The sequence below is a fragment of the Raphanus sativus genome, chromosome 5, assembly GCF_000801105.2.
Source record: "Raphanus sativus cultivar WK10039 chromosome 5, ASM80110v3, whole genome shotgun sequence".
NCBI classification, from domain to species: Eukaryota; Viridiplantae; Streptophyta; class Magnoliopsida; order Brassicales; family Brassicaceae; genus Raphanus; species Raphanus sativus.
The window spans coordinates 39,934,729-39,956,999 of record NC_079515.1 but is presented as its reverse complement, the minus strand read 5'-3'; the positions used below and the strand labels follow the sequence as shown (position 1 = coordinate 39,956,999).

The 22,271-nt window shown below is 35.2% G+C and overlaps 2 protein-coding genes and 1 long non-coding RNA gene across 4 annotated transcripts; all 3 read right to left on the bottom strand.

The window, feature by feature from the left end:
- Positions 1 to 3,538: 3,538 nt before the first annotated feature.
- Positions 3,539 to 5,486, bottom strand: LOC130495022 (putative terpenoid synthase 7; the record flags this gene model as incomplete). The annotated part of the gene is made up of 6 exons (XM_056985918.1): positions 5,238 to 5,486; positions 4,859 to 5,138; positions 4,398 to 4,776; positions 4,102 to 4,323; positions 3,875 to 4,004; positions 3,539 to 3,790 (listed from the first exon to the last, which is right to left on the bottom strand). Coding segments are annotated over exons 1-6 (1,506 nt in total), but the record flags the coding sequence as incomplete, so codon positions are not given.
- Positions 5,487 to 8,250: 2,764 nt separating this feature from the next.
- LOC130512378 (protein RETICULATA-RELATED 1, chloroplastic-like) lies at positions 8,251 to 15,002 on the bottom strand. The gene is made up of 8 exons (XM_057010292.1): positions 14,551 to 15,002; positions 14,158 to 14,322; positions 13,974 to 14,066; positions 13,766 to 13,881; positions 9,535 to 9,633; positions 9,154 to 9,459; positions 8,916 to 9,080; positions 8,251 to 8,822 (listed from the first exon to the last, which is right to left on the bottom strand). The coding sequence occupies exons 1-8, from the start codon at positions 14,917 to 14,919 to the stop codon at positions 8,525 to 8,527; spliced, it is 1,611 nt and encodes a 536-aa protein (XP_056866272.1). The 5' UTR covers positions 14,920 to 15,002; the 3' UTR covers positions 8,251 to 8,524.
- On the bottom strand, positions 11,052 to 13,236 carry LOC130512379 (uncharacterized). 2 transcript variants are annotated; one of them, XR_008945902.1, is made up of 6 exons: positions 13,005 to 13,236; positions 12,825 to 12,907; positions 12,475 to 12,698; positions 12,206 to 12,345; positions 12,020 to 12,113; positions 11,052 to 11,911 (listed from the first exon to the last, which is right to left on the bottom strand). It is a non-coding gene; the product is annotated as an uncharacterized LOC130512379 (long non-coding RNA). The 2 variants fall into 2 exon arrangements; XR_008945901.1 differs by having other exon boundaries at positions 11,053 to 11,911; positions 12,825 to 12,910; positions 13,005 to 13,234.
- Positions 15,003 to 22,271: the final 7,269 nt, after the last annotated feature.

Here is a 22,271-nt window from a genome sequence, read left to right as displayed (position 1 = left end):
CAGAATGTCAAAATCTCAATTCTTAGGCAATGTATAAGCCGGCCACTCCTTTTATTATTCTGGACGTGGCTTCTTTGGATTCACCCTTATTCTCTCCAACCTTATTGGCTTCAGGAAGTCTCATCTTACTGATTTTCTTTAGTATCTCATTATTCTTCTCAGCTTGTAATAGATACAAGATCAAATTCGTATAAGTGGTGAAACATTTTTTTTGTAGGTATATTGTAACAATAGATCCCTTAGATCAGCTGCGAGGAATGTCTTTTCCAGTAAATCTTCCTCTGTTACCTCTTCACCACATAGTTCCAATTTAGAAACAATTTTGATTAGAGCTGAGTTATATTCATCTACGGACTTAAAGTCCCGAAATCTGAGATTTATCCACTCATGCCTAGCTTTTGGTAATAACACTATTGTGTATCTGGATTTTAACTATGTCCAAAGGTCTAGAGGGTTCACAATATTTAGATACTGATCTCTGAGATCCTCAGTGAGATGTTGGCGAATAATTGTTAATGCCCCATATTTTCATTTTCAGTTGCATATTCGCCTTTGACGATACATCTGTCAAGTCTTCTTATCTTCAGGACAATTGCAGTGTTCATGGCTCATTTTAAATAATTATCTCCAGAGAGATTAAGGGTTGGATAATCCAAATTTGACATCTGAAAATATAGATTTTAGAGTCTTATTATTTGACTTATAATCAGATTCAAACAATGCATTTTGGTTTCTTTCAACCTTTTATTTATGCAATGTGATTTGGTTTCTTTCAACCTCTAAATTATATAATCTAATCCGATTTATTTTAGTTAATATAGCAATGCAGCTTTGGTTTCTTTCAACCTTTAAATTTATGCAATACAATCCGATTTTTCTTTCAATTTAGCAATCTGATTTTCTCATATGATCAATCAATTAAAAAATTATATTTTATGATGCAACCTTAGCAATCATTGTCTACATGATCAAGATGAAAAAAATAAATAAATCAGATCAAATAATTGATTCTAGATGATTTAAAATATTATCGGATTCTAGAGAGAGAAAATCGGGTTTAGGGTTTCGAAAGTATATGGTTTCATTTTTTAATAATTATTTTCGAAACCATTATATGACTTAAAAAAATCAGATCAATCTTAACAATTATAGCATTTTTCTAATCTTCCAAAAGAAAAATGAAAAGTTTCCAGCAACTTATAAAAGACAATTTCTCAAAAACAGAAGTTTTTAGAAAAGTTAATTTTGCATTCTATCAAACTGGAAAATGTTCAATTATGGTTTTAAACTAGTTTTACCAATCTTCCATTATTCTAAAACTAATATGGAAGTTTTCAGAAACCATAAAAAAAATTAATTTTCACAAACCGGAAAGTTTTGAAAAAGTAAAATTTGCAACTTTGCAATCTGGAAAAGTCCGAAATTTTTCAAGCAATCTCCAATGATTCAACCAAAATCAGAATGAGATCCTAACAATCGTTTCTAGGTGATTCAAATAATTCAAACAATCGCACACTTTTTATGCAGTTTTTCGGTATGAAAAATTTACACTATGACTATGTGATTAAAAACGAATCTGAAGAAACTACTTATATGGTTTCTTAGTTAGGATTTATCATGGGTTTTGGTGAATTTTAATTAATTCTTCGGAATTTATTTGAAGGGGTTAATTTCTGACCAGAAACCGAAAAATCGTTTTCCACATAGTTTCAGACCAATGGGTTGGATTCTGATGATGGAAAACTAATTTTGGGGATTTTAGGAGATTATCATGAATTTTAATTAATTTTAGACCATAATACATAATAGGTCATATTTAGGGTTTTAGTTACTTTATAGATCAATAGATCAAGTTGTGAGATTCAAAACCATTAGGGTTTCGAGTTTAATTGTTAGAAACAATCTCTGTTGGATTTGAAAGCTCCAACTTACTCAAAGGATTTGGGATCTATTATCTTAGGGTTTGGGGTTTTGCAAATTTTAATAGTCTTAAACCTTTATCAATACAACCAAATTCACTATGGATTCTCTTTTAGATTTCAGAATTTTAATTACCTAAACTTTGATGTTTGTAGAACCGGACCACCGAGAGCAGGAACGATCAGATCGCGAATTGGGTTGAATGGAATTTATGAATCAAGGGTTTGATCTTGGTTAGACCTTAAACACTCAAACACAAGTTAAAATAATGATCAAACACAAATTGTAAAACAAAAGAGGAGATTAGAGTTTTAGGGTTTTTAGGGTTTCTGGCGGCGTTTATTGAAATAGAGCGTGAAAGCGCGTCTAAGATCGGATCGACACAAAGTTTATGGTGATCTGTTCGTCTCGTCAAGAGCTTCAATTTGATATATTACTCGTTTTCTGGTTCTTCAGGATTGAAGAGATTGCGCCAAAATTAGGGTTTTTAGGGTTATTGGCGGCGCGTATTGAAACAGAGCGTGAGGGAGCGTCCGAGATCGGATTGACACGAGGTTTACGGCGTTGGATTCGTTTCGTCGAGAGCTTCGATTTGATATGTGGCTCGTTGTCTGGATACTTACGGTTGGAGAGATAGAGCGATTTTAAGATGCGCCATTTTTAGGATTTTTGGTGGTTTTGGGTAGTTCGGGTTTTTTGAAGAACGTATCGTGCTGATAACATGTTGTGAAACTAAGTGGGAAATGTGTTTCTTCTATTATTAATCTCGACTAGGGGTTTTACATGTATATATATATATATATATCAGGTCGTGTTTATCCTAAGTGGATAAGTACAACAGTTGATAAGCATTATCTCTTGCGGTCGGTACGGTCCTGGTCGGTCCAGTTATATCGATCACAATCTGGTACATAACATTAAATACATAGTAGAACCATTATTATTAGCACATTAAATTAGATTTGTAGTAGATATCAACCAATTATATCTATAATATTAATATTAAAAAAATATAGAATTTTGACAAAATAATTCTATTAATTAATTTAGTTCCTAAAGATCAGTAACAAACAGCAAAATTACAATTTCCTAGTTAACAAGATACTCCCTCTGTTTTTAAATAATACATGTTTTGAGATTTTCACACTTATTAGTGCATAGTTTTTTGTTATTTTATATTTTCTATATTTCTAAACTAATAAAATTTCAAGAAATGCAATTAATGTTTTTGAGATTCACAATTATTCATAATTAATTGACAAAAATTACATTGAAAATATGAAAAATACATCTTTTTGAAACAAAAAAAATTCCTAAACATACATCTTTAAAAAACAGAAGGAGTATATATTAACAAAAATAAATTCCTATGTGTAACTATTTTCTAAATGTTATTAAATCAAATCTTTTTTATAATTTGACTATAGAATAGTAAAATACAAATAAAATACATAAACTATTGAGTACAATTATAATTCCTATTAAATAAAACTTTGTATGAAAAAAATATATTTTTGGCTGTGAAAGCTAAGGCCAAAATCTACTACTATCTATTAAATTCTGAGTGATTTATGACATTAGATCAGGATCATATAAGAAAGGATTCATGTCTTTGTACCTTGAAGCCGGCCATGTCGTTCATTAAACGGGCTTTTATGGCAAATGATCGAAAGAATTTTGGTCTTGTTTTGAGCCACTCATAAGCTTCATGAGTAGGAATGGTCTGTTCCATACACATAAAAACAGCTGCCATACTTGAATATACAGCAATCTCAACCTCACCAATCTCCATGTACTCCTCAAAGGTAGGCACATGACCCGTCTGTGCCCATTTCGCATGGTTTAGATTTGAAGCCGCAAGTGTCTTAAACTGCAACCAAATTGTTTTACAAAAAGAAAAACAAAGTTACAACATGCTATAAAACAAGTTACTAAGAGGAGATTGGTTGGTTACCTCTTCTATTGTAGCTTTCACGCTGTAAGACTCAAATTCCCTTTCAAATTCTTTGAAGGTTTCTAATATAAATTTAAGTACGAATTTCAAATAATCTGGTTGTTTGTCCGTGACATCATCAAGAACCCATCTGTCATGAAATATTGATTCAAGCAATCGATTATGGCATATATAGATGAAAACTGACACATACAATTTTTGCTAACAGTTTTTTATTATATTTGTACCTTTCCAAGCTGTTGGCAAGGCTCTCAGCGTCAGGAATAGATGCATATCTATCGCACGTATCATCAGCAAGTGTTACAACAGCATAGAACTTAGTCAACATAATTCTCGCACGTGAGGACTGTGGCTCAATGTAGTACCCTGGTGTATAGAGATACATTTCCACGAGTCTGTCTCTGAAGTACGGTGGCAAGTTGGATGCAAAGTCTAGGTCCTTGTACCACCTTGCATTCAAAAAAATTAGAATGACATCTTTCATGCATGATTAAAATACTATAATGACTGAGGAGGTGTATACTTTGTAAGGATTTTGATTTCTTGAAGGTATTGGAGCTGTAGGAACTTCAAATTGATTCTTGATAACTTGAGTAGCATCTCGTCGTGGTCATCTTCTTGTTCGTAGAATTGGATAAACTCCAGTGCTACTAAAATCTCTAAGTTCCGGTGCTGGGATATATCTAGAGTACTTTGAATATGCCTTGAGATATGAGACGGGAGACTCCCACGTGCAACTAAAGACTCCAAGTGGTTTGAGGTAAAGCTCAATGCTTCGTCGAGAATGTAATCTGTTGTTGTCCTCAAGTGTGCGGCTTCATACAAACTAATCATACCTTTCACAGTGCTAACAAGGGAAGCCTTGAACTTGCCATTGTTCCCTTGAAATCTCTTGAACACATCTATCAGTCAGAGGAAATCACTCTGTCACTTTCCATAGACACTGATTTTGATTTAAGGTTTATTAGCTAAAAGACTCCTTACCGGATGACATGTTGTGACCGTATGTTCTGAAAACCCAACAAATGATGGAAACTTTGTACAAATCATCTTCATCAGTCATCATATCGTCTACCTTTTGGAAATCATGTTCAAGAATCTTGTCGATTTCATCTTCAAAAAGATAAGACAGACCAAGACTTACAAGCAAATATATAAAAATAATTCTAGTCTTGGACTTGTCTATGCCTTGGGAATGAGACATTAAGATTTCTCTCACTTTTGGCTTCAGTGTCTCAATCTCTCTTCCTAGCTCATTCATTTCCTATAACAATTAAGATATGTACATATGAGTTGATCTCCTAAAGAAATATCTATATGTATATGTGTGTGTGTGTGTGTATACAATAATTTATAGACTCACTGAGACATCGACGGGAACATTGAGGAAGTAATGTCCCCATTCAGAAGGTGGCAACTTCTTAAATGTGAGTTTAGGTTCCTGATCATCGCAAGTCAGAGAAGCAGCTGCCTTCAGACGAAGAAACTTATCAGGATAAGATGTCAGCGGAAAGCGAGGTAGTTTGCTTCCATAAGTTAAATTGGTACGAGAACGAAGAGAGAGTTGGGATCCAAGTTTAGGTCCAAAACTTTTGATGGCTTCCATATTCACTCGTAAAACCACAAGTTCCTCAATACGGTGAATAATCTATCATCTATTTATAATAGAATTCAAAAATATGTTATGACGTGTTTTTCATCCAAAAATCTATATTGTTTTTAAAGATGTCTTTTATATATATATATATATATATATATATATATATATATTTTCATTCTTTAAATTGTATTGATTTTTAAAAGTTACAAAAATGTGCAAGGATGCATCATTTTATAATTATGTGTCTTATCATTCTTAAAATTACACTACATTTTTAATAAGTTCTCAAAATGTTTCTGCTGTCCAAATTGCATACTTAAAATATTATAAACTGAAATATATTGTAAAGATACCTTAATAATATTAACTATTTCCAAAAACATATCTAAGGAAGTATCTTCTCATCCTGAAAATTATATTGTATTGTCTTTAAATACATCTCTTTTCACAAATGTGTATTTTCAATTATGTAATACACTCCCTGTATTTCAAAAAGGATGTATGTTGAAGAGTTTTCACAATTTTTAGGAAAATACGAAATATTTTGATAATAAATGTATTGTTTTATGTGTTTAGTTATTTTTTATGATTATTAACCAATTAAAATTCAATAACTACAATTAATGTTTTTGAAGTTTATAATTTGCTATTATTACTTACATGAAATATAGATTTTTTAAAAACAAATATTTTTCTCTAAGACATGGATTATTTTGAAATGGAGGAAATATGTCTTTTGAATCTGGATTGCTTATCTAATTCCAAAGTCAGTTTACCATTGAATCATCAAATTGTGGTTATCACACTGACTTTTATTATTTTGCATTCGAAAATGAAAACTTAATGAATATTTATGTTGTAATTTCAACTCAAAAGAAAATAATAAGAGAATAAAATATTTAAGTGCCAGATGTTTTCTTTGTTGCTATGTTGTTCGTATGTGGTGTGTCATGATTTTCTACATTACTAAAGAGGCTTCCTATAAAAAAAATTTGCCAAATTGGGTCTTAAAATATAAAAGGTTGACTCCATGTAGAGCTAAGAATTTTATCCGTTAAATTTGATTTGATTCGTATTCGTTGCTATTCGATCCGAAAATTTTGGATATTCATAAACTTTCAAAGTAAAGCAAATACTAAAATTCAATATCCGTTAAAATCGAAACAAACCATAAAATTAAAATTTTGGGAAGCGAATATCCGATCCAATCCTTCAATATATAAATACATGCATATTTTAAGTATGTTTAAAGTTCTAAGTGTATAAAATTATATAATTATTATTCTAACATATAATTTGATAGATTCTATTTACATTATTACTTATATAAAAGTATTACATAAAAGAAAGAAAAATATTTATGACAATTATAATTTTTTTAAAGTTTTGTGTTATTATAATTGTTAATTAAGTCTAAAAATTTACAAATATGTAGATCACTATTTCTTTTAATTTTTATCTTTTATATTACGCAAAAAATTATTTTTCAAAACAAATTTGTATCGAATTTTTAAAATTATTTTTATTAGTCAAAATAAATAAAATTTCCGTAAGTACCTGCAAATATCCACAAATATCTATTTATTTTTCGAATATCCGTTTTTCCGAATATCCATATTTTCCGAATCAAAGCAAATCAAAAAATTAGATATCCGTAATATTAGAAGCAAATCACAAATACCTTAAAAATCCGGATATCTGATCCGTACCCCGACCTATTTCACGAATAATTTATCCTAAATTTTCTACATTGCTAAAGAGGCTCTTTTATTAAAAAAAGCTAGACCACCACGTATCATTCATCCCAGACCACCACGTATCATTCTTCCTAGTCCGCCACAAATCATCTACGTTATTTGTTCAAATTTCCACAAATTTCCACTAAAGAGGCTTTCTTATACAAAAGAGTTAACCACCACAAATCATTCATCGGTTATTTATTCAAAACCAAATACTTACATGTGATAATGGAGTATTAAGTAACATCAATTATCATAATGGAAAATGATATTTCCCATTGACTCCTGACCGTAACTTTCTAGCAACATCCATTGTTAATACTTTTGACCACTTCAGAGTTAATAAATACTCTATATGTTTCATATTAAGTGTTATTTAATTCATTTTTCTGGTTTCATAAAGAGTGTCATTCTACAATACCAATGCAATTTATACAACCTTTCAGCTCAAAATTAATTGTAAAATGCATCGATCTTATAAATAAAACTATTTATCTAAAATACTATTTGTTAGATATGTGATATTAATTAAAAAATAAATGTATTTTAATGAATTTCTTAATATATGTGAAAAATGTTTAAGTGACACTCTTTGTGAAACGGATAGAGTATATTTTGCAATGAATTCACTCACAAAATCTTATGTAGCTTGTCTCCTAAGTGGTAACTATCACCTCACTTTTGTCGGTCATACCTCAAATAAGGTGGCAGCTGGCAAGTGAAGTGGCAGATAGTGTAAACACGAGACCATCGTCTCCAAACTTATGTGGCACATGGAGAGGGCCTCGTAGCTCGAGTAAATAAACAACACACATACAACATTTAATAAATCAGTTGCAGTTCTTCCAGGCGAAAATTGATGCTAGAAGTACATATCAAGTAGACCAAACCTCAAAGTGAGCAGCTTCATAAAAGCTCACCATGCCTGTTGACATCTCTGGTTAGAGATTCATGTAACTCTCCATTTCTTACTCTCTTGAAACCCTTCATCAATATGAGCATCAAGTAATTCATACGAATTCTAATGGCTTCCATAGGAATCTTAAATTAGTTGCAATTTTATATACTTTAACATTTTGTTTGTTGTGTTAAGAGGAGCTACTACTATCACCACGCCTTAAAAAAAATAGAAATGTGTTTTTCAGAACCACTTAAAAGACAGAGAGATTGTCACAAAGAAAATATACTAGAATTTGTTCACACAATCTCCACCCCCTCACTTCCCCTCTGGTGACAAAACTTTTTCACTGCTGCTCGCTCTTCCACAAGCTCCCAAAACAGTGACATCAATAGAGGTTTCCTTTGGCTATTTTATGAAGCAGATGCAGCAGCAGCCACCTTCTTCCTTACAATCCTCTTCCGCCTAGCCTTTGGAGGTGGAGGAGAATCCGAACCTGAGTCCTCCTGTTGCTTCTTCATACCAAACAGCCCTGAGACTATTGCATTCTTTGAGATGAACCATCTCGAAGATGGCTTTGCTACACCTCCTTCCTCTGAGGAGGGTCGGTTGTATGCTTTTGCCAGAAAACCATCTGACTGAGCCAGCGGGTCTGCCTCCACACCTAACCATATCTGTCTTGATCTTTCACCTAACTGAACATTCATAATCCTGTTCCACATATCCATCCACATATGTTCATTATACAAACCAAAGGCTTTCATTAAGAGCCCTATGTGTGGAGAGAGAAGAGAGTAATATTACCTCACTGCAGTCCCAAAGAAGAGTGCTACTCCTATAACATCAAAGTGACTGCTCATTGTTCTCTCAAACCCACATAACAGCTGATACCTCAAGTTAGCGTATAATCCAAGAAACGCGCCGTAACCAAGAGCGTTTGTGGTGACTGATGGGACTGTCACAGATACTCTGTTCAGAAAGAACAAAGATTACAATTTAAGTTTCAAAAACACCAACAAAAAAAAAGAAGAGATTCAATTACCTATTCTTCTTTTTCCCGGCAAGAAAGTTAGACAAGGAACCCTGGAAGGCACCTGTGGCGACTCCAAGGATAGACAACTCTGCGGCCTTGTAGAAAAGAGAGTGGACTCTCTTCTGCAAGTCGAACTCTCTGAGAGGATAGCTCGTTTCGAATACGTTGTTCGGTAGCTTCTGCAGTGTGTTCTGCAGGTCGAAACGGAACGTGTTTCCGTACGAACGGCTCGGAGCTAACAACCAGACGGCGGCTGCGTTGCATGCTGATACGGTAAGAACGTTTATAAGTGCAAGATCCCATTCCTCTTTTATTCTGCAAAGTTAATAGAGAAAATTACTTAGGAGCTACAAAACCTAGACAGTTAAACTTTCATGGAGAGGATACTACCTATCCTTACGGGTCTTGACCTCCCACCAAACCGAGCATCCAACCGTGGCAGCTTGCTCTAAAACAAGTCTGTAGAGAAATGAAGGATCCGCTAACATCCTACACAACAAAGTCACATAGTCAAGAATGCATTAGTCTGACAACCAATTATTTATTATATATTCTTACTAGTGGTTTTCCGGCGCTACGCGCCGGATTCGTATATTTTATTATTAAATGAATTTACAATTTATTTTATAAACTTAGTAAAAAAATATGTTCAAAAATTTAAAATTTAATATATATTGAAAGAGAATAATATTTTCTCTGATCCATGGTTAGTGATCTAATGTATTGATTTGTTTTGAAATTGTCTAAGTTAAATATGGAATAGCATAGGTGGTTGTAATTGATCGATTCAAAAAATAGAATAAAAAATTGATATTCATAACAAAGTAAATCCAGTTGAAATTGTTTATAAAAATCAGTTGAAATTTAAACATGAAGTAAATTTAAATTTAAATATTTATATTTCTTATAATTTTAAAAATATTTTTTAAACAAATTGTTGACATGATACTATTTTAACTATTAGCATCTAGTTTTGGTGTTGCTTTTTAAATAAAAAAACATCACCATCCTTGTATGCGACTTACAATTTCCCTTTACACAATAGTTGAAGTGAGACATGTCTCTTTTTATTTTTTTTGTTTGTACATCAATACTATCTATCTCGTTGTGATAATATTTAATTTTCTGTGAGGTAATTATTATTCTGATTTGCTTATTTCAATTTGATTTAATATGTACTCTCTTTGTTTTCTTTTCTTATTTTTAAAATTGATATTCTTGTACACCATGTTGTCTTGTGCAGTTTTTGTTGGTATCAATGTTGATTTTATGATATTACACCTGCTTGTCTGTGAAAATCGTGATATTTGTGAAATTTCTCAATATATAGTTTTGGGTAGGTTTTCGATGCATAAAATTGGGTCTTTAATATAGATGTAACACCGTCTCATCTTCTCTAGAAACCGGCGTGCTACTTACCGAAAATAATATACATGTAAAATTGGGTGTTAATTTCGGTTAAGAAAACCGAGTCATTACAACGCATTTTCGGTGGTACTGGGTTGTGATTTTTGCTTTAGTGAAAAGAAATTGTAACCTACTTTTTCGTATGTTTATGGGTCTTTTGTTGAATAATTTATGTAATTTATTCAATTCTTTCCTTTTTCTGAGTGTTTCGTGCGGTTGTTTGACATGTTGGTTAGCATTATCTATTTTTATAAAGTTGTTGACATTAAATTTTACGTTTAAAAAAAAATCTTTAATTCCTATTTCATGATATGGGTCCCTTCATGATATGGGTCCTTCATGATATAGGTCGTGTTGTGTTTAATTTTGTTTTACAGATCCATTTATTCTCCATCCTTAAGTTGTTCATGATGGTTATTTTTCGAACTTTTGGTCTCAGTAAAACTTTAAGTACTCTATAATGTTTATGCAAGTATGGTCATGTAGATAATGATATCGAGAAGTTGATTATGTTGTCTCAATATTTTTTTCGTCTTTTTTCACTATGACTACTCGTGGCAGTTTGTCCAACAGACATTTCATTGTTTGTGAGACTATAAAAATATTCGCGACATTTGTATTGATGAGCGCATGAACGGAATGTGCTGAAAAGAATCTGGTTTCTGTCACAGGTGCACAGTTGGGACTTTATATATTGGGTATGTATATACTTTTATTCTCACTCGCCACCAACTTGTCGTCTTGTGCGTTTGTTTTTTTCAGTTACAATCAGGCATTTTGCTACGACCGTTCCATACAAACAGAGCATCCGCTTGTGCATACCTTATAACCATAGATGCCGTCTTACTCGAGTCATCACTTTAAATAGTAAAGTGTAACGTAAGTTGAGTTTGATTTTGCCCAAGGAGTTTTGAGTTCCCAACTTGTCTGATAACATCACCATTCTTGGGATGGCTTTTGGTCTGACCTTCATGATGTCGACCTGATTTATTGGTGGTGTCGTAACCCTTGATCATCGCCACGGTTCTACTCGATGTTTCGCGTGAAGCTCATATTTGTCATTCGTTTAAGATCACGAATGAGAAAACTTTCATAAGTTTTGAATCCTCATATAATTGCATTTGGACTGTACATCATATCCAGCTCTAGCTTTCTGCTTGAAGTGGAACATATTCAGAAGTAGAGTCCAAGTTACACCAGTCTATGTTTGATCGCGGTGGCTTTTCTTTGTTGCAGGAACTGAGTTAATTCACTGAGTTGAGCAGGGATGTGAACCATCCATCCAATCTGATTCGCTGATGGAATCATTTAAACCTCCTAGACTAACATTATTAGTTGTGTTAACATTTAAGTTCATGTCCTACAAAAAGAAAATGCAAACACAGGAACGATAAATACATCTTTCTCAATAGAAATATCTTTCTCAGTAGAATTGAACAATTTTAACTCTCTAAACCAAGAACCTTACATCTTGGTAATCTCCCTCTAAGTCATCATTGCTAGGTAGGCTTCTGAAGCTATCCACCTTGGGGAGGTTTTGATCTTTATTTCATCTAAAGAATCTGTAATAATATAGAGTCAAAAATCTCATAACAGGATTGAAGACATACAACAACTGATATGGAAACTATTTGGAGAAAATGATGAAAAATACTTGGAAGGCGATGAATCCAATCCTGCAGTGGTCAGGTAACAAATTGCAGTACACGATTGTGATAACCCCACAGCTTCCAAAAGTTACAAAGAATTTACCTTCTGTATTGTGATCATGAATACCCCCATATCACAGCTTCACTGGAAAACATGGAAGAACACAAATCAATTAACATAGGTGGAGCATACTTCCAATAAAAGATTTTAACTGCAGGTATACACTAAACTGTATTTATTAAATTGGAACTCTTCTAGCTAACATTCTCATACACTTTGTGTTTCTCAACCACGGTGGCCGTTTTGTTTGCCCTTCCTCTTTTTTTTTTTTGATGGTTCTTCGATTGTGATCCCTCCCCGTCCTTACTGCCTTTATTGTCTCATCCTTCTGCTTATACTTATTGTGACCCACTGCTACACTTCTTTTGGTCATTTTGCCTCATGTCCAACTTCAACGACTTCCTATGCTCGGGTTCCTATTGGAGATCTTCACGGTTCTGCAACACGAATAACTCTAAAAAGATAAGAAGCAGGAATAACTCGAAGGTCTATGTTCGAATTTTGCTGGTAGGATGTCCCCACCATGAATTTGACTGGTGAAATTCTGAGAATCCTCTACTTACTTTATCTATCAGCCAGGTCTTCACTGACTCATGGAAGTGGAGACTCCAAAACTCTAGAACAATCAATTCTTGTCTCTAGCTCTCTACTATAAAGAGAGAATAGTTGTGTTCGAATCACAAAACAAATCTGGACCTATAAAAACTTTAAGAATATGTAAAAAAAAGGTTTCGATCTCTTACCAGTTCGCCGAAGAAAGCTACAGTGATGATGAAGGAGACGTAGACAGATTACGGAGGCAAAGGGCCTCCTGTAGCTTCATTCGTCATGGACGCCCCTGAAAAAAGAAAGAGACTTCTAGGTTCGTGTGTATTCAAGAATTGCTCAATGAAAAAAAAACGCACAAGATTGAGCTGTTCATATTCTGTGGTTCTTTGTATCGATATATAAAGTGCGAAGAAGGGTAAGTCGAAGAGCAGTATTACGTTTTCGATTTTGTTTTAGAGTCATACAGGCCCGTACCAAAGGAACAAAAACGAAATAGAAAGCCCATCTACCAAAAGGACAAAAACAAAGATTTCAACTTTTTCTGCTTAGGACACGTGTCCAAAAACGCCCCATTCTCTTTTGCTGAGGTGGATGCAGGAGAAGGCAGATTTGTCTACTTTATTGTTATAGATTTTACATTAGATTGTAATTTTTAATTTCAGATATAACTACAAATTACTTTAATGAAATTATAAAAACTGGATATACAAAAAAAAAAAATGAAATGAGACAAACTTATGGAATATACCAACATTATTACTTGATTTAAATCAATTTATATCGAATTAGAAAAAAATCAAATCGATTTTAACATAAAAACAGAATCGATTTTAGAACACTGAAGAAAAGTCATGCATATTTCCAAATAAGTGACGCTAATAACATAAAACCTGATACAATTCTAGAAGACAGTGAAGATGTGCAAAGACTGACATATGGATACCAAGAAAGTTACCTGCCAACGAAGGCCCTAGACAACCCCTGAGGAAGAGCACGGGAGATCAATCTAGTTGTTGTAGGACGAGCATTAATGGCAAGGAACTTAACCATTTGTGCTGAGCTGACCAAACCCTGCATAACATACATACAAGTTTCAGTTAGCATATCCCAGAAGAAAAAAAAACAATCAAAACGAAAAGCTTTCCCAAGGATTTATCAAAAACCATTTCATATGCTTGACGGAGACCAGCAGGCAAATCCAACATTGTCTTTTGCCACTCGTTCAACACAGCATCAACAAACTTCCTATCAAACATCTGTAAAATAAAAAGAAAAACATAAATGTCATTACCGTGTGATTGATAACATAAACATGAGAAATACTAAAAAAAGGATGTGTTGTTTAACCTCAGCGAGGAACATCCTGCGTCTAAAAAGTCCACCTTCATCTCCATCATCGTCGTCATCAAACTCGTCAAAGTAATCATCATCATCACCATCGTCATCCCCTCCGTCTCCACCACCGAAATTGATTTTCTTCCCAATGTCTCCACCTCCTCCTCCTGTTGCGATCTGTCATGAAAATTAGAAACTATTATTCTTTTAAATATCTTCTACAAATACTAATCCATTTCATTTCATCTTGTAACAATTCAAAGTCCCCTCTGCGAGTGCTACAGATAGTTCCACACACCCAGTAGATGATCGAAAGAATCAAACTTTATTCTGAAACTATAAGAAGACTGAACAACACTCAACAACCACAACTTGATGAACCAATGAGAAGAAAGAGAGAGAGACCTCAGGGGTAGACTCGACTTTCTTCTGGGTCATATCAAGTTTCCCTTTTTCCAAGGTAACAGCTCCTACGGACCCGAACTTGCCACCTTTCATCACTGGACACATCTGAGCACTTGCAGAAGAAGCTGAGATAGTAGAGTAAGATGATGATGGGGCTGAGTCACCGCTAAAGGGAAGCTGTAAGCATCGTTCGAGACCTGAGACTGAATCTCCAACGGAATCGATGAGGGAAGAGGAGGATGATGATGATGAAGCTCTGACGAAGCTGACGCGGCGGGGCTTACAAGGTAGAAATGAGATTGAGCGAGGGATTGGTAAAGAGGGTCTTGGAGCGACGACGACGGCGCTCTGAAACACCGTATGCGACATGGCTCTCCCCTTGAGCCTTTTCCTTCTCTCTTACGGCTGGAGAGAGAGAGGAAGGGGAACAAGACTTTATCTCGCCAATCAGACAAAACTACAAGACAGCCCGATCTATACTTCTGGATATTTCAGAAGGTTTGGGGTAATGGGCCGAAGTTGGGCTTCCATTTATATTTTGATTTTTGGAACTTTCATGGTCTGGTTATTCGGTTATGTTCACACATCTTAACTAATAAATTTGAGTTTTTTTTCTCTTTGGGGGAAAAATGCCATGTGGCATTCTCCTTTTAATAATTAAAATTTTTTCTCAACTTTATTTAATGTGTTTTGGTATTAATTGTTATTAAGTGTTAGTTTATTTTTTTTTTTTTTTTTGAATGAATGTAAAATTTATTCAATCAAAACCTTTTTTACAACTAGTGCAGCAAGTTTGAAAAAAAACAAAGCAAACCCCAAAAAGACTTTAAATCTAAAACAAGCTCTACTCAAGAAGCTAATCCCTTTCAACACCCACTTCACTCTCCAAACCCCCCTCAAACTGACCATGTGAAACAAGTCAATTTGGAAATGCTATGAGGTTCTCCTCATTAAAACCCTCATTAGAGAAAACCCTATTGGGACAAAACTCTAATGGGGGAAAAAGAGTAAGAAAACTCATAGCTAGGGGACAGAGATAAAACAAATAATTACTTCCCCTGCACACTGTTATTGCAAAATCACTTCCAAAAAATCTCTTCAAGATATCCCACCGGTTCATAGCCTTGTAGCCATCCATTTTATCAAAGCATCTTCCAAATATTTCTTGCCTGTACCCTTTACAAGTAGGAGCTTTAGACGGATCATCTTGTCTACCAACTTTGAAAATGTCTTCTCATCAATAGGCTTCTCCCCATGCTTTCGAGCATTTCGTTCTCTCCAAATACTGTGTGCTAACGTTTGAAATGCATATCGAATGATAAACACTTCTGTTCGGTCTCTTCCTGCATGAGATATTACCTCAAGAATCTCAGTCCAGTGATCAGTAAACCTCTCCCTTAGAATGCCTCCAACCATTTCTCTCCATATCTTGCTTGAGTATTTACAGCTAAAGAACAAATGCTGGCATGTTTCCTCCTCTTCCTGGCACAACACACAAATGCTATTCGCTGTACTACTCCAAGATAAAATCCTATCCATGGTCTGCAATCTGTTTTTGATAGCAACCCAAACCATAAAGGAATATTTAGGTGTGGATTGAGAGAACCAAATACCCTTACTCCAACTGCACTCTGGTTGAGCTTGTCGAATGCACATCCAAGTCTTTTTAGTGGAAAAGAGTGTAGAATATTTATTATCAGGTTGTCTCCAAAGGGGAACATCTTCCTCCTGATTGCTTCTCCTTTTAACCTTCTCAATCTCATCCTCTATTTCATTTAGAAAATGCACTCTGTGCCTTCTTCTTCTATGACGAGTAAAAACTTCCTCCATCGTTTCATTCTCTTTTATACCCAACGCAATACTACCACCATCTCTTAAGAGCTCACTCAAACGTCCCAAAGTTGACCAGTCATCATACCAGAAAGATGTACTCCCACCATTGTTTATATCCATCTTGTGAAAAGATTTAGCCAAGTCTCTCATTTTCAGAAGTTTCTTCCACATCCAGGATCCAGCAACAGAGTTACTCTTAATGGACCAGAAGCAACCTTTCCTTATCAAATAGCAATGAATCCAATTAACCCATAAAGATGTTCTGTTCGAAGACAAACGCCAGATGAGTTTCAGACACATAACCTTATTCACCTCTTTCAGTGGCCTAATACCCAAACCTCCTTCTTGCTTAGGTAGACAGAGATCCTTCCAGCTCACTTTTGCTTTACTTGTTTTCAAATCTGGGCCCGACCATAAAAAAGCAGAACACAAGCTTTCTATTTCCTTGAGACAGCTACTCGGAAGTCTGAAAGCTTGTAGCCAGAAGTTAGCAAGGCTGGTAATGACTGAGCTAATGAGCTGTAGTCTTCCCCCATGAGATAAAAAACGACCAGTCCAAGATTTCATTCTCTTCCTTACCTTTTCAACCAGAGGCATGTAATCATTTACTGTCATTCTTCTAGTGAGGAGAGGCAGCCCCAAATATCTTACTGGTAGTTTTCCAGATTCAAATGGGAAGCTCGTGCTTATGTCTTGTTCTTGGTTTCCAGAGATTCCAGCTGTATACAAAGTTGACTTCTCAAGACTAATCTTAAGACCCGAAATAGCTTCAAACTCCTGAAAAACTTTGAGAACACCTTCTATCGATCTTTTTGAGCCATCCGTAAAAACCAATAAATCATCAGCAAAGCACAAGTGGGTCAAAAGGATGTTCTTACATCTCGGATGGTATCCAATGCAGTTTCCAGTAGCAGCTTTATCTATCATATGCGACAAAACGTTCATACAAATGACAAATAGGTAAGGCGAGAGAGCACATCCCTGTCTCAGACCTCTCTTGCTCTGAAAAAATCCTGCCAGCTCACCATTTACTTGGACAGAAAAAGATGGAGTGCAGACGCAGAGTTCAATCCACCGAACAAATTGATGCGGAATATTCATAGCTCTCAACGTGTTAAGAAGGAACTGCCAGTTTACAGAATCAAAAGCTTTTGCAATATCTATCATCATGGCACATCTAGGAGATACATCATCCCTATGATAATCCTTTACTATCTCAGTTGCAAGCAAGAGGTTTTCTACAAGTAATCGATCCTTCACAAAAGCTGATTGGTTATGAGAGATACACCGGGGAAGCGTACCTTTTAACCGATTTGCAATGATTTTAGAAATCACCTTATATAGCACATTGCAGCAGGAGATTGGCCTATAGTCCCTCATCTCAACAGCTACCTCCTTCTTAGGGATTAGAGCCAGAATTGTTGAATTTAAACCCTTCGGTAGAAACCCTTTGACAAAGAAAGACTGAACTGCTGTAGTGAAGTCTTTCCCAATAATGGACCATGAAGCTTTAAAGAATTCAGTAGTGTATCCGTCTGGACCAGGCGCTTTATTACTCGGCATCCGAAACAACACATCTTTTATCTCTACCTCAGTGATTGGCTTGATCAATTGATCCCTTTCCATCTGATTACATCTGAAGCTTAGAATATCCTGCAACTCATCAACTGATGCCTCCTTTATACCTTCTGGTTCAAACGAGAGGAAGTCGCTGAAGAACCTCTCTGCTTCCTTCTTAATATCCTCTTGAGAAGTAACAATAACTCCAGTGTTACATTTTATCTCTCTGATCATATTCTTCATCTCCCTTATCTTTGCTGCATTGTGAAAGACCTTATTGTTTTTATCCCCAAGATTCAACCAGTGCATTTTAGAACGTTGCTTAAGAACATTTTCTTCAATTCCTGATATTCTGTTCCAACGCTCAGCAGCACACAGCTCCTCCTTAATGTTTACCTGATTTGGATCATTGAGCAACCTCTCCTGCTTCTCACAAAGATCTTTATATGCTTCCTTAACTCTCTTAGATAACAGACCCAGCTTTTGCTTACTCAGATTTCGTAACTGCGGCTTCAGGTTCTTTAGGTACTTCGAAAATCTGAATAGAGCTGTAGTAGATTGGAACAAAGGTTGATTCTCCTTCCAGTGATCCTCCATCAGTCTTAAGAACTCCGGCATCTCTGCTACCACATTTGTAAACTTAAAAGGCTTCCTTTTCCCTATTGCTTCTGCCTTGAGATGAAATCTACCACGCAAATGATCGGAGCAACCTCCTGCTTCAAACACCCCATAAGCTTGTGTTCGATTATTCATCCAGCTTTCATTCACCAGAAACCGATCTAGCTTTTTGCAGATTAATCCTTCTTCTCTTTGATTACACCAAGTGTATCTTGGACCCTGACTTCCCATATCTGTAAGGTTACAGTACTGAACAATAGCGTCAAACTCTCTCATACCATTATTTATTAGCCCTGAGTCTTGATAATTTGAGTGCTCTTCTCCATCCAGAATCTCATTAAAATCGCCCATTATGATCCACTGCTTATTTCTAAACAAAGGTGAATCTTGATGAGATTTAATGTCTTCCCATAACCCTCTTCTCCCTTCCATTGTGTTTTCAGCGTAGACAAAAGAACAAAAGAATTCCTCCGTTTCTCCATCAGCCAGAACTAACACCGATATTATCTGATCAGACTTAAACACCGGCGTGATACAGACCTGTGAATCCCACATAACCCAAATCCTTCCCTTCCTACTGAAATCATAATTACTTATGAAAGACCAACCATCAAACATCTTCGACATGATACTCTGAGCTTTATTTTCTTTTACCCGCGTTTCCAGCAAACCTCCAAAATGCAACCCTTTAGACTGAATCCAATTCCTCACTACTTCTTGTTTGGTAGAGCGGTTGAACCCTCTTATATTCCAGAAAAATCCTGTCATATGGGAGAGTTTTTATTTCTCTTACCATGTTTCCCCTGCACTCCTCTTTGCATAGTTTTATCAGGAACAACCTTATGCATCGTTTTAGATAGTCTTGGTAAAGATGGCCTTGTGGTGGTTGCCAGATCCGGCCAATGCTCTATTCCAGCTATGCTCTTAACTGCTTGATCATTTGAGTTAACCTCCTTTTCTCCATCAATCTCATTTGTGTTCTCTTCCATATTCTCTTCCCCCTCAACTTCCTTTTCATCATCATTGCCAACTTTCTCTACTGCATTTTCCTCTGTAATTATCTCTTCCACTACACTCAGAACTTCCTCATATTCCACTTGATTCCCCAATTCCCCTTCTTCATTTACTTCTTGTAGAGCTGAGAAACGAGATGGTGTTAATATCTTCACCTGACCAAATTGCAATATAGGACTTCTGTTTCCTTTCTTTGGCGTGACATCCTCCCAATTGTTTACTAGTTCTCCTTTTTCAATACCATTTTCAGGTTCAGCTAACTCAATATCCTTCATCTGTGCCGATATTTCTGTTTTCTTCATCATCTCCCCTTCAGACATATCATCTCCCTCTTTACTTATTTCTTCCTCAGATTTCCCTCCCTCCTTATTCTTGATACATACTTTATCAGTATGTCCCCACTTCTTGCAAGTGCTACACCTCATCGGCAACCATGGGTAGATAAACTCCACAAGAGATGAAACACCATTCTTCTTAAAGTTGATCTTGGTTGGCAGCTCTTTAGTGAGATCAGCATTGATAAAGATCTTTGCGACTTTAAAATTTGAGCAAGCAGCAGTTTCTGGATGCAAACGAACTGGGAACCCTGCTGCACTAGCAATAAAGCTCAGACCTTGCCATGAGTACATATTCATGGGCACATTCTTGAGATGAACCCATAATGGTATGGCTGTTATCTCCGGCTTCTCCTTCATTTCATCTGGAATCCATTTAGTGATCACCATTGGTATGTTACCTATACTCCACATTCCTCTCTTTAGGATCCTAGCTCTCATCCCAGGATCCATCACCTTGAACTTCATCGTAGTCTCATCAATAACATGAACATCAATCAACACCTTTTTGTCGCCCTGGTTCCAAATCCTGTTCACAGTAGCATGGATCCTGCCTACATGTGGAGCAGTATCCAGAAACTTTCCGATCAAGTAGTCTTCCCAGAGATGATTCACTTTCTCTATTACTTCATCTGGAATCTCCACTTCCTTTTGCCCCTCCTTCTCCATGATTTCAAGATCATACTTTTTAAGAACCTTTTTCTCTTGCGCTACTGCGACCCATGATTTCCCTTGACTACCTTGATTTCCCGTCACTGTGCTAGCTCCTTTCTCTATCTCTTCAATAACCGTTGTACCTCCAATCTCCGATCTCGTTTCTGTACCTCCAGTTTTCACCTCCGATCTCGTCTTAATCTTTGATCCAGAGCTTCCCAAAAGGTTCCCTGAATCAGAGATCTCGATTTCCATACTCCGATTGTTTTGAACCTTCGTCTCTACCCTTGATGATCCCGGCGATTCCGCCGAACCCATGATGAAACCCGTCGTCGCCAAAATCGCACTTTTTTCCCCTCACAAAAACGGTGCGTTTTTAAAGTCCCCTATCATTGGTGTTGGAGTGTTAGTTTATTTTTGTTATTGACAATTTATTACAATGATGTTTTAATTTTATATTGAAAGTTTAATTTATTATGAATTTTGTGTCTTGATTTTCTTTAGATTTCATAACTCTTATATTACATATTTTTAAAAAAATACTTTTAAACTATTTTTTAATATTTTGTATGTCAAATAAAAATACAAAAATGGAAACTGAAGTTAATTATTTTCAAAAAAATTTAAACATAAAATAGATACATATCCATACTATTACTTCATGTTTGAAAACATTTAAAATATTAACTTTAGTTTTGTTATATTTATTTTCATAGTTAATATATTATCTTATAATAAAACTAATCTATTTACTAAATTGTTGTTCACCCACGGTTGATCCAATGATTCAGAGACCCGGTAAATCGTCTGATTCAGTGTCCGGATCGGGTGTCAAAACATTGGTTTATAGGATTTCTTTATATTTGATGTTGACGATGGAAAATGGAGCCTCTACGATTCCCCTTCTTTAATGAAATCGACGTAACCGCCATATAATCAATCTAGAAATTCCACTCATCCCACTCTAATAATGTTTAGTAACTGATGACGATTCAAGTCCAAAAGACTAACATTTGGTCTATTGGTATTGGCACATAAACTCTATGGTATCTTCCCATGTTACACTATCCAAGGAAACCAATAACTTCCCTGATGCATGCTATCCGTGTTTACATTTTAAAAACCGTGAACATGATTAATATACTCTTAAAACTTAACTAAACAAAAAAAGAATTATTACTTCCAATCTGAGAGAAATTTAAAAACGTTGCCTGGTTGCTAAAGTTATTTAAAATTGATGTAAATCACACACCACCCTCACCATTAATCTTTTGCACCACACTAACCATTTATTGTCAAAACCATTACTAAATGCAACAAGTCAACAAGCCCGAATATCACAGATAGTTAGAAATTGTCTTTATCATGATCGTTATAGATGCTAACATCTCATTTACTAATTAACAATTTGATTTTTTACTAGGAAGATTTGGTGAAATTGTTCCATTCTGGTTAAAGTAGAAGTTGTCCATTAAATAGAGGAGTTTATGAACCATTTATAATTTTTAGCTACAAAACATATTTAGATTCATATTAAGATTAGTTGATATTTCTAAATAAGGGTGGACAAACAAGAATTTCGTTATGAACACACACAAAATCTTCCATTATAACAAAACTAATATAGAAAATAATTTTATGTTTCTTATTTTAAGATACATCTTTTTGAGAGACCTTGAAACTAAAGTAACACATACAACTCGCACT

Coding starts and splice junctions, on each gene's coding strand:
- LOC130512378 (XM_057010292.1), bottom strand. CDS start 14,919: ATGTCGCATACGGTGTTTCAGAGCGCCGTCGTCGTCGCTCCAAGACCC. Junction 13,882..13,973: donor TCCGTCAAGCATATGAAATG/GTTTTTGATAAA, acceptor TATGTTATGCAG/GGTTTGGTCAGCTCAGCACA. Junction 9,460..9,534: donor GTCAAGACCCGTAAGGATAG/GTAGTATCCTCT, acceptor TTAACTTTGCAG/AATAAAAGAGGAATGGGATC.